The sequence below is a fragment of the Triturus cristatus genome, chromosome 2_2 (genome assembly GCF_964204655.1).
Source record: "Triturus cristatus chromosome 2_2, aTriCri1.1, whole genome shotgun sequence".
Taxonomy (NCBI): domain Eukaryota; kingdom Metazoa; phylum Chordata; class Amphibia; order Caudata; family Salamandridae; genus Triturus; species Triturus cristatus.
In genome coordinates, this window is record NC_140582.1 from 1,199,583,155 (window position 1) to 1,199,597,952 (window position 14,798).

The following is a 14,798-nucleotide window of genomic DNA, read 5'->3' on the forward strand; positions in this document are numbered from 1 at the left end:
TTATGCGCTCACCAGAGGTCTCATTGTTCTGGACACCAACAACAGTTACTACATGGAACCCCTTGGTACCCCAGAACCCGAACTCCACCTCATCCACCGCACCGAGCACCTGCCGATGAAAGGTGGCACCTGTGGGCACAGCGGGCCATCCAAGAGCCATCCCCTGAACATCGCCAGTTTCATCGCCAGCCCTGTGCATCACAGAGTAATAATTACCTCTTTGTCTGAGTATGGGCTGTGATCTTTTTCTGTAGGGTGAAAATAGTTAAATATGCTGTTTGGGTTCAACCAGTGAGCCCACATTTACGCCCCTTCATTGTCAGCTGGTGCAGACCAGGGTCCTCTGTAGCAAAGACCATGGGCGCCAAATGCTGTGAAGAACCTTCTTGTGTCTATTAAAACCACTAGTAAATATTGTCAGTTCAGAGATGTTTGACTCACCTTTTGGGCTCCATTACTCTTTTGGTATGTCACTGTCTCCTTGTGTTCTTGTGAATACATTGAAGTGCCTTGAAGCAGGAAGTTCTTCAGTGATTTCTCTGACCTTAAGAGAATAATCTGGAAAGGAAACCGGGATCCACATTTTCATATCGCTCGGACGTCTCTGGCGGTGTCGAGTAAAGACACCTCACTTTGAATCTAGCAATATAAAGTGCCCATCTTGACCAACCCAACTCCACCTCTCAGAAACATCTCTGTAGGGGCTTGCGTTAATTCGCTCTGTTCCTAGGTGTGTCACTACTATCACCAAGTCATGGCAACACGATGAGCTGCCTGGTCGCTTTTCAGAGGTCTGCACACAACGCTTGGCGCTCCATGGTGTATCTCAGAAGGTAGACTATAAGTGGTAAAACAAAGACAGCGACATGGTCAAACAATCTTATTCCTTAGAAGAAGACATATAGGACCAAAACCACTAATTGGCTACTGGAGTGGTTTCCAATGGATACGCAGAAGGTAGGATCTGCTATACATTTTCAAGATGATCCCTGAAAATAAGTTCCATTTAGATTGATTGCATGTGTGTATCCTAAAAAAATGGTGTGATACTTTACTCCTCTGGACCTATTATTGGCCATCCATGGTTACTAAGTCAGAGGATGCAGAAGACGCATGTCGAAGCTACCCTTCTCCTCAGATGGAGTCACTCCGTCTCTTCAGACAAGATCTGGCTGACTGCCGGGGCACTTCACATGTACTGAAAATAGAAGCAATAAGACAGGAGCATATGGGGTCCTAAGAAACTACTAAACTGGGTCTCTGGCAACTGCTTGGGTTGAGGTTCTTCTTCATAACTGGGGTGCACACTTGGTTTTTCTACTAAATATGTAGATAATTAAGATGTAATTCAACCTCATCTTATGTCCATGACACTCACTAAATGGTCTCTTCTCCCAGGACCTGCTTGACTCCCGGAAAAGCACGTTCTCACTAGGGCAGACCTTCTGGGATGGCACAGAATGTCTTGAGAAAGAAGCTCTTTTCAAATAAAAAGCCTGGATTGAACCCTTGTGTTCTATCCAAGTTTTATCCTATAACCAATTTATAAAGTTGACCAAAAGTCTGTAAAAGATGCTTGCGCAGAACACACAGGCTATTCTAGGGATGCCCAACCAGTTTACTGTATGCCAGAGGGATTTGTGACACTGATGATGGGGGCTGGGCTGTCCTGGTCCCATTGCCCATTGCGTGAGTTCTGCATCTTTGCTGAGTTTTTGAGAAGGTGGGCTTTGGGATGTGAGCTGCCAAAGGAACCAGAGATCTGCATAAAGATTTTGTGGAAATGTCAGATAGATATGATGTGTTCCTTCTTTTGGGTGCCACTTACTTGTGGTGTCCACCGGACCTCATTCCACATTTTTGACTCCTTTTTAATCTGCGGATAGACATTCTGGTGAACGTCCAGTCATATGCGGATGACACCAAGCGTGTGCTGAACACATCTCCAGACCATATTTCCTGTGACTTGATGAACCACTATCCGGCCTGAATGCAGCACAGGGTAGCAGTGAGCAAACACTCACTGAATACAGCAAAACCAAGACCGTCATATGGGATGTAAGGACGTGGCTTCTGTGGCCACCTGTGGCCACCATGTATAAGTCTTCCTGGGTGGAAAGGGCCATCACCTCCAAAAATACAGTAAACCATTATAAAATCTTCAAGGAGAGGGATCTTTGCTCGCATCAGTATGGAAAAGGAACTGATTAACTAATGGCTAAAATACTGCGATCCCCTTTACTCTATTCCAGCATTAAAACTAGTGATCTTCTGTGAAAGTCCAGAATCCAGACTGCTCCGACGGCTGGGTCTGCCTTGGTTGAGGGCTGAAGACAGAGACATGGAATTGGTGTAAGAAAGTGGCTCTGTATATACTTCACCAAAGTAAGGTTCAGTGTGTACAGAGTCCACAGTCCCTAGAGGTTTGGCAGAGGTTAAAGTTAGATAGAGCCTTACTCTCTAAAGTGGTAGCTTGGTCGAGCAGTAAGGCAGTATCAGAGGACAGTGTAAAGCATTTGTTGTACACACTCAGTCAGCAAATGCTCTCACACACTCAAGAACTGAACTCTAGGCCAATTGTTTTGTATATAAAAATATATAATTGTTTTATTTTAGAACCACAAGTAGGTATCAAAATATTTTCTCCGAATGAGTTGCTCTCGTTGAATACTTTCAAATAGCAATAGACTTTTAAATGCAATAGTTACAGTTGTTGCAATAGGCAACACAAGTTAAACACAATTATAACATTGAGTTCAATGGGAATCTTTAAGTAAAGGCAATATCAATTACTTCGCATAGGTTTTTCTTACTCAGGGCTGGATCCTGGATTCAGCCCTAGTGCATCTCCTGTAAACAGTTGAAAGAAATCGTTTTTGTTACACAGGCAATTTTTAAGGAATATTGGTATCTTTCAAAAATCGACACTTAGAAGAATTTCTGGCAAAAGCCAGGCAATGTTATACTATGGAGGAAAGTTTGGTTATCGGAAAATCACAGTTGTAATTACTTTTTAGGGTCAGTGCTGGGCACAAAGATCCAGCACTGGGATCTCTCTTGGTAACAGGTGAGTAATTTCTTTTTCGTTGATCGGGTGATTTTTAGTGAATATTTCAAAGTTTCAGAACTCGACACTTAGAAGAATTTCCAAGTGAAACCAGTCAATGTTACCCTATGGAGAAAATGTAGGTTATCGGCTTTCAGGTAAGTACTTGACTGGCAGAGTTAAGGTTCTGGGCATAGACTCAGGGGTCTCCCGGGGTCAGGTAGGTACAGTTGTTACACCCTCAGCGGCACAGGGGCAGCCGGGTGCAGAGAGAGTAGGCCCAATGTTAGCCTATGGCGGGTGGGGGCCTTTGGTTGGTGGCTGCTGGCAGGCAGGCCACGCGGCTGTGGGAGCTGGGCTCCTGGTCACTTACATAGGGCAAGTGGGGAAGTAGAATAGAACAGATGCTGCACTTCCAGGGGCACTCGGGCGGCTAGGTGCAAGGTGCTTTTGAGCCGTCGGGCGCTCAATGGATTTCAATGGGAAAGCTGTGTGACAAACAAAGGCTGCAAGCTCGGGGACGGAGATTCTTCAGGTGTGACCACCACTTCGAGAAGTAAGTTGGGGAGCTGTAGGTTAGGTAGGCACCCAGGAATTGGGCACAGGAGGCCGCAGGGCGCCGGGTGCAGGGGTGTCTTTTGGCGTCGGGAAATCTTACCCTCTGTTGGTCGCGGTTGGGGGGATCCCTGGTATTGAGGCTGCAGGCGTCATCAGGAGCGTCGAGGAGGGTCCTTGGGTGCTGGATTCTTGGTCACAGTCGCCGGGGGGACGTCCTCTTGGTCTTTGTTCACTCAGGCACTGGCCGGACTCGGCGGGTGCAGAGTGTGCTGGATTCGCGGTTCCTGGCTGGCACCAGGGGTTGTTGCTGTTTGAGCAGAACCACTGCTCGTGGGAGTTCCAGTCTTTAGATGAGCAAGGCAGTCAGGTCCTCGGGGGGTTTTCGAGGTTGCTGACCACAGGAGACGCCGGGTTTTAGCAGGAGCAGGTTCGAGGGTCGACAGGCCTGTAGGGCTGGGGCCAAGTCAGTTGGTGTCGTCCTCTTGTTAGCAGCTGCATGGCAGGTCTTCTTTCTTCTTGTTTCGGAATCGGGAACTGAGGAGGGAAGGTTCAGGGTGCCCCTAAATACTAGATTTAGGGGTGTTACAGGTAGGTAAAAGGCAGGGGCCAATGGGTCCCTTCCCTGGGGTGGGTACACATCTATTATGCTACCCTCCAGTGGGAGGGGGGCATGTGCCTGCCCCTGGTTGGCTGAGTCCCCCCATCTTCAAGATGGCATGGACTGAGAGTTGTGCTTCACCTCATCTCCCCACCTTAGGCGTGGAGTTGGCAGAGTTGGGCACACCTCTCTTCCTCACTTGTTTTTCCCACCGGTTCTCCCGCCCAGAGTGGGGGTTAGAACCAGTGGGGACCAGTTGCTGAAAGCAGCAAAGGGTCTGGAGAGGCTTACAAAGGCGGCATGCCTTTGAAGCTTCTCCTTCGTGAACCCTGCTCATCCTGGGGGAGGAGGTTTGGCACCTCGTCCCAGGATGTGCATTGTTTCAGGCCCCAGAGAGCAGCAGGCTCTCAACCCAGGGGTCCAGAAACATGTCTGGTGGTGGCAGCCTGCGCAGCCACACAGTCAGGTCACTGGTAGTTGGTCGTTTTTCAGGGGGTATCTCTAAGATGACCTCTGTGGTGCATTGTACATTAAATCCCACACTGGCATCAGTGTAGGTTTATTGTGCTGAGAAGTGTGATACCAAACTTCCCAGTCTTCAGTGCAGCCTTTATGGTGCTGTGGAGTTCGTAATGACAACCTCCCAGCACCATATACTTTTAATGGCAGCACTCACTTACAGGGCCCAGGAATGGACCTGGGCACTTTAGGGGTGCAGGGCTCATGCACCTGTACCCTCACCACTGGCATAGGGCACCCAGCTAGAGGGGTGACTGATGCATGCCAGGGCAGTGGTTTGTGGGCATGGCACACGGGGATGTGTGCCATGTCATCTCTTTGTTTTGTTCTGCACCCAGACACTCAGCCTGCAAAGGCAGTGGGTGTGTGCCAGGGTACAGGGCCTCTAAGGGTGGCACAATTGGTGCTGCAGCCCTTAGGAGCCTTCTCTGGTCACAGTGCCCTGGGTACATGGGGTACCATTTACCAGGGAACCGCTGTGGCCAGAGCTATAAATTGGGTTTTGTTTTGAAGAAAGAACACAGACCCCGGGGTCCTGATTGGCAGGGCCCCAGAGCACATCAAGTCAAAGAGCATCAGTAGTCTGGCAACAAAAAAAAAGGGGGGGGGGTTAACTGTAACAGAAACCCACTTTCTCACAATTGGTCTCCAGACTTCCTGCAGCCAACAAAATTACTTTTAAGGTTTACGCTTATCCTAAATATGTCTTAATGACTTGGCCCTACAATCTGTTGAGGAGATAGAACGTCTTATGAATAACAAGCATTGGCAAAGACAACACATCTGGATTTAAAGTACTATTGCATGCTGCATTAGCATAATAGCGAGGCACATGGGAGGGTGCAACAGGAGTGGACAGTTCTAAAGTAATCCCGCATGCAGAATAATACAAGCACTCAAGTGGAGGCAGAAGCATACATCCAGGCATCCAATACCATTAGGTGAGATATTAGTATTCCACAGGGCTGAGCCAAGGTGTGATTGACAGAGTCTCAAGCCAATGGAAATGCAAGAGGCTGGTGGAAACAAGTGAATGGTTGAAAAGGGTGGACTCACTCTCTGCGTACTGTAAGCAATAGGTCTGCACCTGCCGACCCCGAGAAAGAACATAGCATTCAGGAGCACTGTCGCTCACTCCTTTCACATCTTCTCGCTTGCTCAATGCATCTTTTGCAGTGTACTGTCCTGGTGAGACTAACTGTGTCTTAAGTTAGAGGAAACACAACCCTGAAGTGACTCACACTGATCAGAAATGGGAGAGCTTTGTGTGCTGTGAAAGGACCTTCAAAGTAGAGAGATGGAGGTGTCCTCATCTTCCTTCCCCTCTCAGATTGCTAACTTCCTCATGCATGCGAAACAGCATCACGGTGATCGAAAATAAGCCGATTGCACAGAAAGAAGCCCTTTTACGGAAAGCTAGAGCAGTGCAGGAAATTGCTGAGATGGCAGCAAAGATTTATGTCGGCCACTCGCAACTAACCACGCAGTCGAGTAGTGGGGTCGCCAAGTTTTGATGAAAGAAACCTGAGCAAGTCTGACTGATGTTTATTTAACTAGAACATAGAATGTGTGGGCCTGAGTAACAAAGATCCTCCGCACTAGTGGCTGAGGACCCGCAGTCGTGGGGAGTCTCCGCACTGGGGGTGGAAACTCCGCCATGAGAATTCTCATCGTGGAGATTCCGCCCCTAGTGCACAGACTCTCCCACGACTGCGTGGCCTCCGCCATAAGTGTGGGCCTCCGTGACGAGTCCGGAGACTCCCCCACTACTGCGGGGTTTCCGTGACGAGTGCGGGGTCTCCGTGACGAGTGCGGAGACTCCCCCGTGACTGCGGGGCGTCCGCGACGAGTGCAGAGGACCTTTGTGAATCAGGTCCTGTGTGTTCGTATATTTACCACGAGAGCTTTGAGCGTGGAATGGTAGAAAACTTCTGCTACATACAACAAGCAATGGTAAAGCCAATAGGTCTGGATTTGGGAAGCTGGGGCAATGGTTAATGATTAATCTTGTTCTGGTAGCAAATGCACGAAAGAACAAAAAAGAGAAAAAAAAGAAATCATGTTGCTGCTTAGGCAACAATAGTTTTCATTTTTTTTAATGTTAACTATTGCGTATAATTTTAATAGAATTGAATGGGCACTTCATAGCAGGCAAGAGGTTTTTAAGACCTATAGATACTTGTTAGTTTAATGCATGCCACACAAAAATATAAGACCACTTGTACTAAGAGTATTTTACAGAAACCGGTTGCAATTTGCACCCCAACAATTTACGATCAGGCTCTAATTTTTCGAAGCGACCTATGTGCTAAAAGATCACTTTGCTAAATCAACATATTTTTAGGTGGTTACAGAATGAACTGCCCATTGCGGGTAATTAGGCAGGTTGGAATGGTCGACCCTCTATGATCGTCTACAAACAGAAGAACGGTGGGCTGCAAGGGACAGCAGGCCACTATCCTTACGTTTGCAGTCCAAAATAGAAATACAAAAATTAAGTGACCTGTGCTGCTTTAAAACAAGCATTTGCAATGAAATAGGTCTCGTATTTATGAGAATTTGAGCTATTGGCATTGTAAATGACGATGCCTTTTGTTTATGTGTTGTTTTTAAAACAGATAAATAAAAGGCATTGTTATTTACAATGCCAATATCTTACACTCTCGCAAATGCAAGTCCTATTGCATTGCAAATGCGTTCAGTGCCTGTGCTAGAAAGATAAAGAAAAAAAGCTGTAGGAGAGAGCGTATGCAGCCTGCAAAAGCAGGCAGGACAAAGCTATTTGAGAAAATAGTGCTCAGCCGCAGTAATTAAAGCCTACAGAGTAACAACACACGTAACAGGGGGTGTCTCCATGAGAGGTTACAAAATGAGACAGGGCGGTACTATGACGGGGCTACTAGGTCTATTGAACAATGGAAAGCCACAGTTTACTGTGGACAATGAGACAAGCCAATGAAAAATATGGGCTGAGAGATGGCGGCGCTTCAAGTCCATACCTGAATACAGCAAGCCTTGCAGAGCAGCGCATGCGCTGCCCAAGCTCGACCTAAAACATATTCCACTGCCTACTCCCCCTGAGGCTGCCATCACAGTTCCCAAGGGAAAAGAGTCTCAAGGGGACAAACCAGTTACCCCCCCCTTTGAGGTGTTGGTAAGTGTTCAGTGCTCTGTGACCAGAGTTGCAGTCGCAAACCATTAATGCATAGCATAGCGATTCACCAGGTTCGGGATTGCACAACGTTCTCACACCTCTGGCCCATAATTTCTATTGTCATGAAGAAAACTTATTAGCATGGCTGCTCTGTAGCTAGTTTGAATGCCACTGTTAGGGGTATATTTGCTAAGAAAGGCGTGGTGCTGAGAGCAATTATGCAGCCCCGCTCTGCGTCATTTTGAAACCGCCGGGATGCGCCGCATTTACAAGAATATGGAGCATTTCTATGTTTTCCCTTGTGCTGACGCTTTTAAAAGCTGCCTAGCGCCAACATAGACACCCTTGCACCATAGTGTTGGCCTACCCATAAACACGTAAACAGTCATTAATGGCGTTTTGCTCTTTCTATGTGTGCCGTGGAATAAAAGTATTCCTCCTCATTGTGCCAATGTAACGCCTGCTATTTAGTGGTATTGGTTTTTGGTTCTGCCTCAGATTTACACATCCTTCTAACTCTGGGGCAGCATCAAAAAGCAATGGGTATTGTGGTGAAACACCCACAGCAACACCCATTGCATGCCCCGAAAACTGCGTGAAAGGGTACCATATTTACAATGTTTCTTGAAGATGCTTATGAGGCCACTTAGAACCATGATTCCTAAAGTGGGTTGTACACACTTTCGCTCTTGTTGGCAGTAGGTGATCGTTGCGAATTGAGCTCGTCCCCATTTTGTCTGGTTACTTTTGGCCTCGTTCTGAGCGGTCTGTTCTGGATGGTGGTAATATCAACGTGTAAAATAATGATGCCTCACAACGCAGTATTTCCTGTCGCGGCGTTACCGTCCCATTCCAGGTTTTCTTCTTCTGACCTGCGGCGGCGAGGTTTGTGGATCCGTTGCTGCAGGTGATCTCTTTTCCTGACCAGAATTCCCACTGCAGATGTTGCCAGGCTTGCACCCAATCCCAGTATTGCGCTGCACCCAGAATCAGATCCTTGCACCGGTTTTAGCTGGACGAGTGGTATTTGCCCAGGCTCTGCTGCTCCTCACAATCATCTTTTCTTGTTCACTTTCCTTTAGATGAAGAGAGATGTCTGGAGGACCCCAAAGTTCATGGAGCTCTTCATCGTCGCCGATCACACCCTGGTAAGGTCCCATGTCGCTTCAACGGGGAGACCGGAGAGCGGCTGGACGTTGGGTAGATTCCTGTAATATTTAAATGCATATATTTCTGCTTCATAGCATCGCCAGGGGTGTGGCAATGGCCAGGCGCTGTCTTATTTATTGATTGGTTTGCTTTTAGTATAATGTGTTGTTGCAAGGGAGAAACTGGAAAAGTAAATAACTCCCCAGTTTGAGCCATCGAGCATTCAAAGGCAGGGAGCCTGACTCTCCTTAAAGTTCGGTTCACACTTTCATCCTCCTTCCAACCTTCTCCACATCCATACTTTCACCCTTCATCTATTCATTCATCAACATGTTCTTCCCTTCACTTTTTTTCCACTCATTAAGCTATCCATCCATCCATCCACGCACCCACCCATCCATCCACCCATCATCCATCCATCCATCCGCCCATCCACCCATCCATCCATCCTTTCACCCTTTTATAAATGTGTCCATCTCTCCACCTGTCAGTATACCCATATATCTCTCCTCCAATCCATCCTTTCACTCTTTTATAAATGTGTCCATCTCTCCACCTGTCAGTATACCCATATATCTCTCCTCCCATCCATCCTTTCATTCTTCTTCCCTCCATTTTTTCACCCGTTTGTCCAGTCTCCTTAATAGTCTCACTTTCACTTATCGATCCTATCGCTTTTCAGTCCACCCTTTCACCTCTCCACCGAGTCTTCCTTTCACCCCTCCTTCCTTTAACCCATCCATCTGTCCACCCTTTCATCCCTGCCATTTGATCATTCACCTCTTCACCACCTTCAGCGCCTGGATACACTCTCTGGTGATTAGCTGCGCTATACTTATCCGAGTTGATTGCTTGATTGATTCACCCATCTTTTCACACTTCCAGCTTACCTTTCACCCTTTCTTCCTTATTTCCTCTTATGTTTTCTTCCTTCCTTGCTCATCATTCCTTCCTCCTTTTCCTCCTTCATCTTTTCCCCTTGCATCTACTCATCTTTTTGCTATCCATCTTTACTTTTGTCTTTTCTTTCTCTCTCACACTCTTTCCACGTGCCTCTCTTTTTCTGTGGTGTTTCCTCCTTTCATCCTTCCTCTCTTTCCTTCCTTCCCTGTACACCTCAGCTCAAGGGCCACAGCCCTCTGTCATGATATTCCCCAACAGTGTTACCTTTGAGCACTTGTCTGCAGGCCTGCGGACGGAAGAGGGCAGTAAATAACGAATGAATGTTTTACTGAGACCCAGTTCAGCTGTGCCAGCCCCCGCTCAAACAGCTGGAGCGGGGGATTCCACGGCCGATGATGGCCTCTCAAGTAGTGCGACTGAATGTCATGGAAAGTAGAGATTCGTGTTGATTCCACATCCGATCTGGAACAGCGATGAAGTTATAGGGGTTGTACCCGGGACAGTCCAGCGTCCATGTTTGGTGGGTTGAAACTGCACCGCGCAGGAGGTGGGAGGAGGTAGCCCTGATATTTTAAGGAATGGGTCTAAGAAGGATTCTAGGTCATGCCTGAGATGTGGGCACATCATATACATTTATATGACTGGATCTAATGGTGCCATTAGAAGTGTGGGTCGGAGACTGACACTGGAGATATGTTGCTCCCATTCCTCCCAGGTCTCTGAGGGGGATGCATTGATCTTTGAATTTTATTCTCTGTGCTCCCTGCAGCACGGGCAGTCCCTTCAGACAGAGGCTTCCCAGACTGTCCAGAACAAATCTGTTTTACAGAATAAAATTAAGGCTCCCTGTTTTCCGTTTTTACTGATTTTTACAGATAAATATGGACAGAAAACATTAATTTTCTTGCTTGTATTCATTTTTAAATGTGGATAAAAACAGAAATTGGGTTGCTTTTTGAGTAGTTCTAAATACTGCCTACCATGACTGTGAGGCTAATAGAGCTGTGCATTGATAGATAAGAAGTTAAAAAAGAAAGGAATTTTAGTAAAGAAGTTTTTCAAAAGCAGTAAATATGCAGAAGGTTGATACTGAAATTTGCATATTTTCATATAGCTGCACTGATGTATCTTCTGCGGGTGTTCACAGCACTGAAACCTGGCAGACATTCAAGCACGAGTGCATATTTATCGGTTAAATAAATGTGGGAATATACTAATTTCAGCCTCATTTTTGCACAAAACCCAAAATAAATATGTAAGAATACAGATAAAATCAGTAAAAAAATAAATATGGATAAATACAGACGTAAATGGCAAAACAATAAATACCATAAAACCAGGAGCCCTAATCACAATGTAAAGTAATAGTATATTTGCAAGCATAAATGACTTGTGGATTCATAAAAATGCTTCTAACTATGTATAATTGGGGAGCTTCGTATTGCTTCATGTCTATATTTAGCCGCGTCTAGTAACCCAGACGGAGTTGTGTGGCCTCCCAACTTGAAGAAGTGTTTACCATGCTCGTGGATAAATGGGCCTAGGATAGAAGCCCTGAGGGATACAGGTTCCAGTGTCACCGTGGTGAGAGACACACTGGTTTCCCTAGAGCAATATCTGATTGGAAAATCTTATCCAGTCAACAACGCTGACAGTGTTACTACTAACTATTCCATGGCTATGGTGACATTAGACGTGGGGGGGTTTAGTGGCCGGAAACAGGTAGTGGTCTCTCCAAAGCTACCAGCTGCATGTCTGCACGGAAACGACCTGGAGACCTCAGCCTGGGCTGAGGTAGAATTGAAAACCCATGCAGCAATGCTGGACGTCCATGAGATTGTGTGTGTCAAGACTAGTGTGGGAGCCCTCAAAGAATGGCCCAACCTTCCAAGAGACAAGGTGACAAGACTGGGGAACCAGCTTCTGTACAGCAAAAGGATCAGGACCCCTCTCGTCAGGGAGAGGACTGGGACACCCCAGAGGGAACTGAGCCCGTGGAGCTTGACCCTTACCAGGTTGAGCTCTTAGGCCAAGGAGGACCGTCTAGGGAAGAGCTGTGCCGTGGACAGCATGACTGTCCAACTCTTGAAAGCCTGGAGCAGCAAGCTGCTGCACAGGAAAGGAGAGATGTCAGTGGTACCTATAGAGCCTATTGGGAGGAGTGACTCCTGTATACTGAGGCCAGAGACCCCAACCCTGTTGTCACTAGGAGAGTGGTGGTGCCTCAAATATACAGAGAGTTTTGACTCACTTTGTCTCATGACATCCCCCTAGCTGGGCATCGTGGCCAGATCAAGACTTGGGAAAGGCTAGTTAGCCACTTTTACTGGCCCAAAGATCCCAGAAAGTAAAGGAGTTTGTCAGCTCAGGTGTCACCTGTCAAGCCAGTGGCAAAGCAGGTGGACAACCAAAGGCCCCTTAATTCCACTACCAGTGGTTGGGGTTCCCTTTGAAAGGGTAGGTGTGGACATTGTTGGTCCACTTGAAAATCCCACAGCATTAGGATACAAACTTATACTAGTGGTAGTGGATCATGCCACCAGGTATCCCGAAGCAATTCCTTTTAGGACTACTACAGCTCCTGCAGTAGCCAAGGCCCTCATTGGTGTCTTCACCAGGGTAGGGTTTCCTTAGGAGGTGGTTTGAGACAGAGGTTCCAACTTCATGTCTGCTTACCTCAAACACATGTGGAAAGAGTATGGAGTGCAGTACAAGTTTACTACATGCCATCACCCACAAACCAATGGTCTTGTTGAAAGGTTCAACAAGACATTGAAGGGCATGATCATGGGGCTCCCTGAAAAACTCAAAAGGAGATGGGATGTCCTCTTGCTCTGCTTGCTTTCCTCCTACAGGGACTAGGATAGAAGCCCTGAATGATACAGGTTCCAGTGTCTCCATGGTGAGAGACACACTGGTTTCCCCAGAGCAATACCTAATTGGAAAATCTTATTCAGTCAACAACACTGACAGTGTTACTACTAACCATGCTTGGCAACATTAGACGGGGAGGAGGATTTACTGACCTGAAACAGGTAGTGGTCTCTCCAAAACATTCAGCTGCCTGTATGCTTGGAAACGACCTGGAGACCTCAGCATGGGCTGAGGTAGAATTGAAAACCCATGCAGCAATTCTGGACATCCCCGAGATTGTGTGTATCAAGGCTAGAGCACAGAGCTGACCACGGTGCAGTTATATCTTGGGGTATATTCGGACATGAGCTCATCATTGACTTTTAATAGCCTGGCAAATCTGTATATCCTTGTCACCTGTAGGACCATTTGCAACAGGGAAGCCATTTATTGAAATCTATTGGGCTGTATATATTGAATTAATCTGCCCTTCTAAATTCTCTGTTCGGCTGCCTAGACCAGTTTTTCAGATACCTCCACCACTCATCTATAAGCAGATATATGAGTGGTCCTGAGGAAGGTGGATGTCTATTGTCTTTTCCTCTGAGACATGCGTTGACCTGGATGTTGCGAACTCCCTTCTGACAACATCATGGTGGATACTGTGTGAAGTTTTCTCTCCGCCATGCCCAGAGGTGGATGCTCATGTGGCTGGGGTCTGTAGTGTGTGAGTGAGTTGTTATGTATGAGGTCAGAAGGGTTATGTGTGGTTAAATAGATGAGGGGTGTATTCATGTTAGTATCACTGTTGATTCATCGTTGTACATATGTTTCCGAAAAGGATGAGATGCAAGCCATATTGGATGTATCACTCAATCCTTGCAAAGTCACAACGTCCACCCACATCAGTTAGAAAACTGAGATCCATAATGCTGTTCTTGTCCTTAACGTCACCGGCAGTGGATATACTGAGGGGACTCTCTGGGGGGACGGGGGACCTGGATGTAGTTAGAGGCTCGCTTTCTGGGCGTTCATTAACTGAACCTGAGTTAGACTAAAGTACGACTTTTAAAATGATCACGTAAAAGATTGAGGTGTAATAATCTTGGTGCATTAATGCCCACTCAACCTTTGACTCTTTGCAAAAAACATCACCGCTCCTCTGGCACAAAACGTTTGCCATGCTAAATGCAAGACCAATATTGTCATTATTGCATCAAAGGCTCTGTTGGATTTTAATTTCATGTCACCCCATGTTTTTTGTCAGTTTGCAGCGCAGAAGAATGACCTCGGACGCACCAAGCAGCGCATAATGGAAATCGCCAACTACGTAGACAAGGTAAGGGCGCGCTGTGCATGACCCCTTGACCTGGATGCAGTTGTTTCCTTTCTTATTGTTGCAATGAATGCTGTAAAAAACACAAAGCTGGGACTCTGGAGGGAGATGCATTTGACCTTCTCTCGTCACAGCAGGGCACCAGAGGCCCTGCCTCCAAAGAGTAGAATCAGTCCCTAGCCCCCAGCACCATCGCAGTCATTCATACACCTGAACCTTGGCTTGACACAGTTCCTTCGGTAAGAGGCAGGTAGGGTAAAGGTAACGATCAGTGCTGGACTGATTCTCATGCAGGACCTCAACGCTCAGTGTACTCACTCACAGAGGTGCCGGCTCTCCCCACGAGGCAGGGTAAGGGCAATGATGATCAGTGCCATACTGATACACCTGCAGGACCAGGCACAGGGTAATCAGTTGCAGAAGTGTTGGCTTTCCCCACGGGGCAGGGTAAGGGCAGTGATCAGTGCCCGACTGATACTCCTGCAGGGCCAGCTTTCACGTAGTCACTCGCAGAGGTGCTAGCTCTCCCCATCGGAAAGAGTAAAGGCAAAGATCAGTGTCTGACTGATACTCCTTCAGGACCAGCTACCGTGTAGTCACTCGCATAGGTGCTAGCTCTCCCCATCGGGAAGAGTAAAGGCAATGAAAAGCCACGTTGTTCGGAATTGATTTGGGTAGCCTA

General features: G+C 47.0%; 1 protein-coding gene across 2 annotated transcripts in view; it reads left to right on the plus strand.

The window, feature by feature from the left end:
- LOC146863385 (disintegrin and metalloproteinase domain-containing protein 33-like) overlaps positions 1 to 14,798 on the plus strand; it is a 460,898-nt gene that overhangs the window by 336,620 nt on the left and 109,480 nt on the right. For both annotated transcript variants that reach the window (XM_085642820.1, XM_085642819.1), the window contains exons 6-8: positions 16 to 205; positions 8,958 to 9,023; positions 14,048 to 14,119. In XM_085642820.1, the coding sequence (XP_085498946.1) occupies positions 16 to 205; positions 8,958 to 9,023; positions 14,048 to 14,119 (328 nt within the window). The remainder of the gene's footprint in view (positions 1 to 15; positions 206 to 8,957; positions 9,024 to 14,047; positions 14,120 to 14,798) is intronic.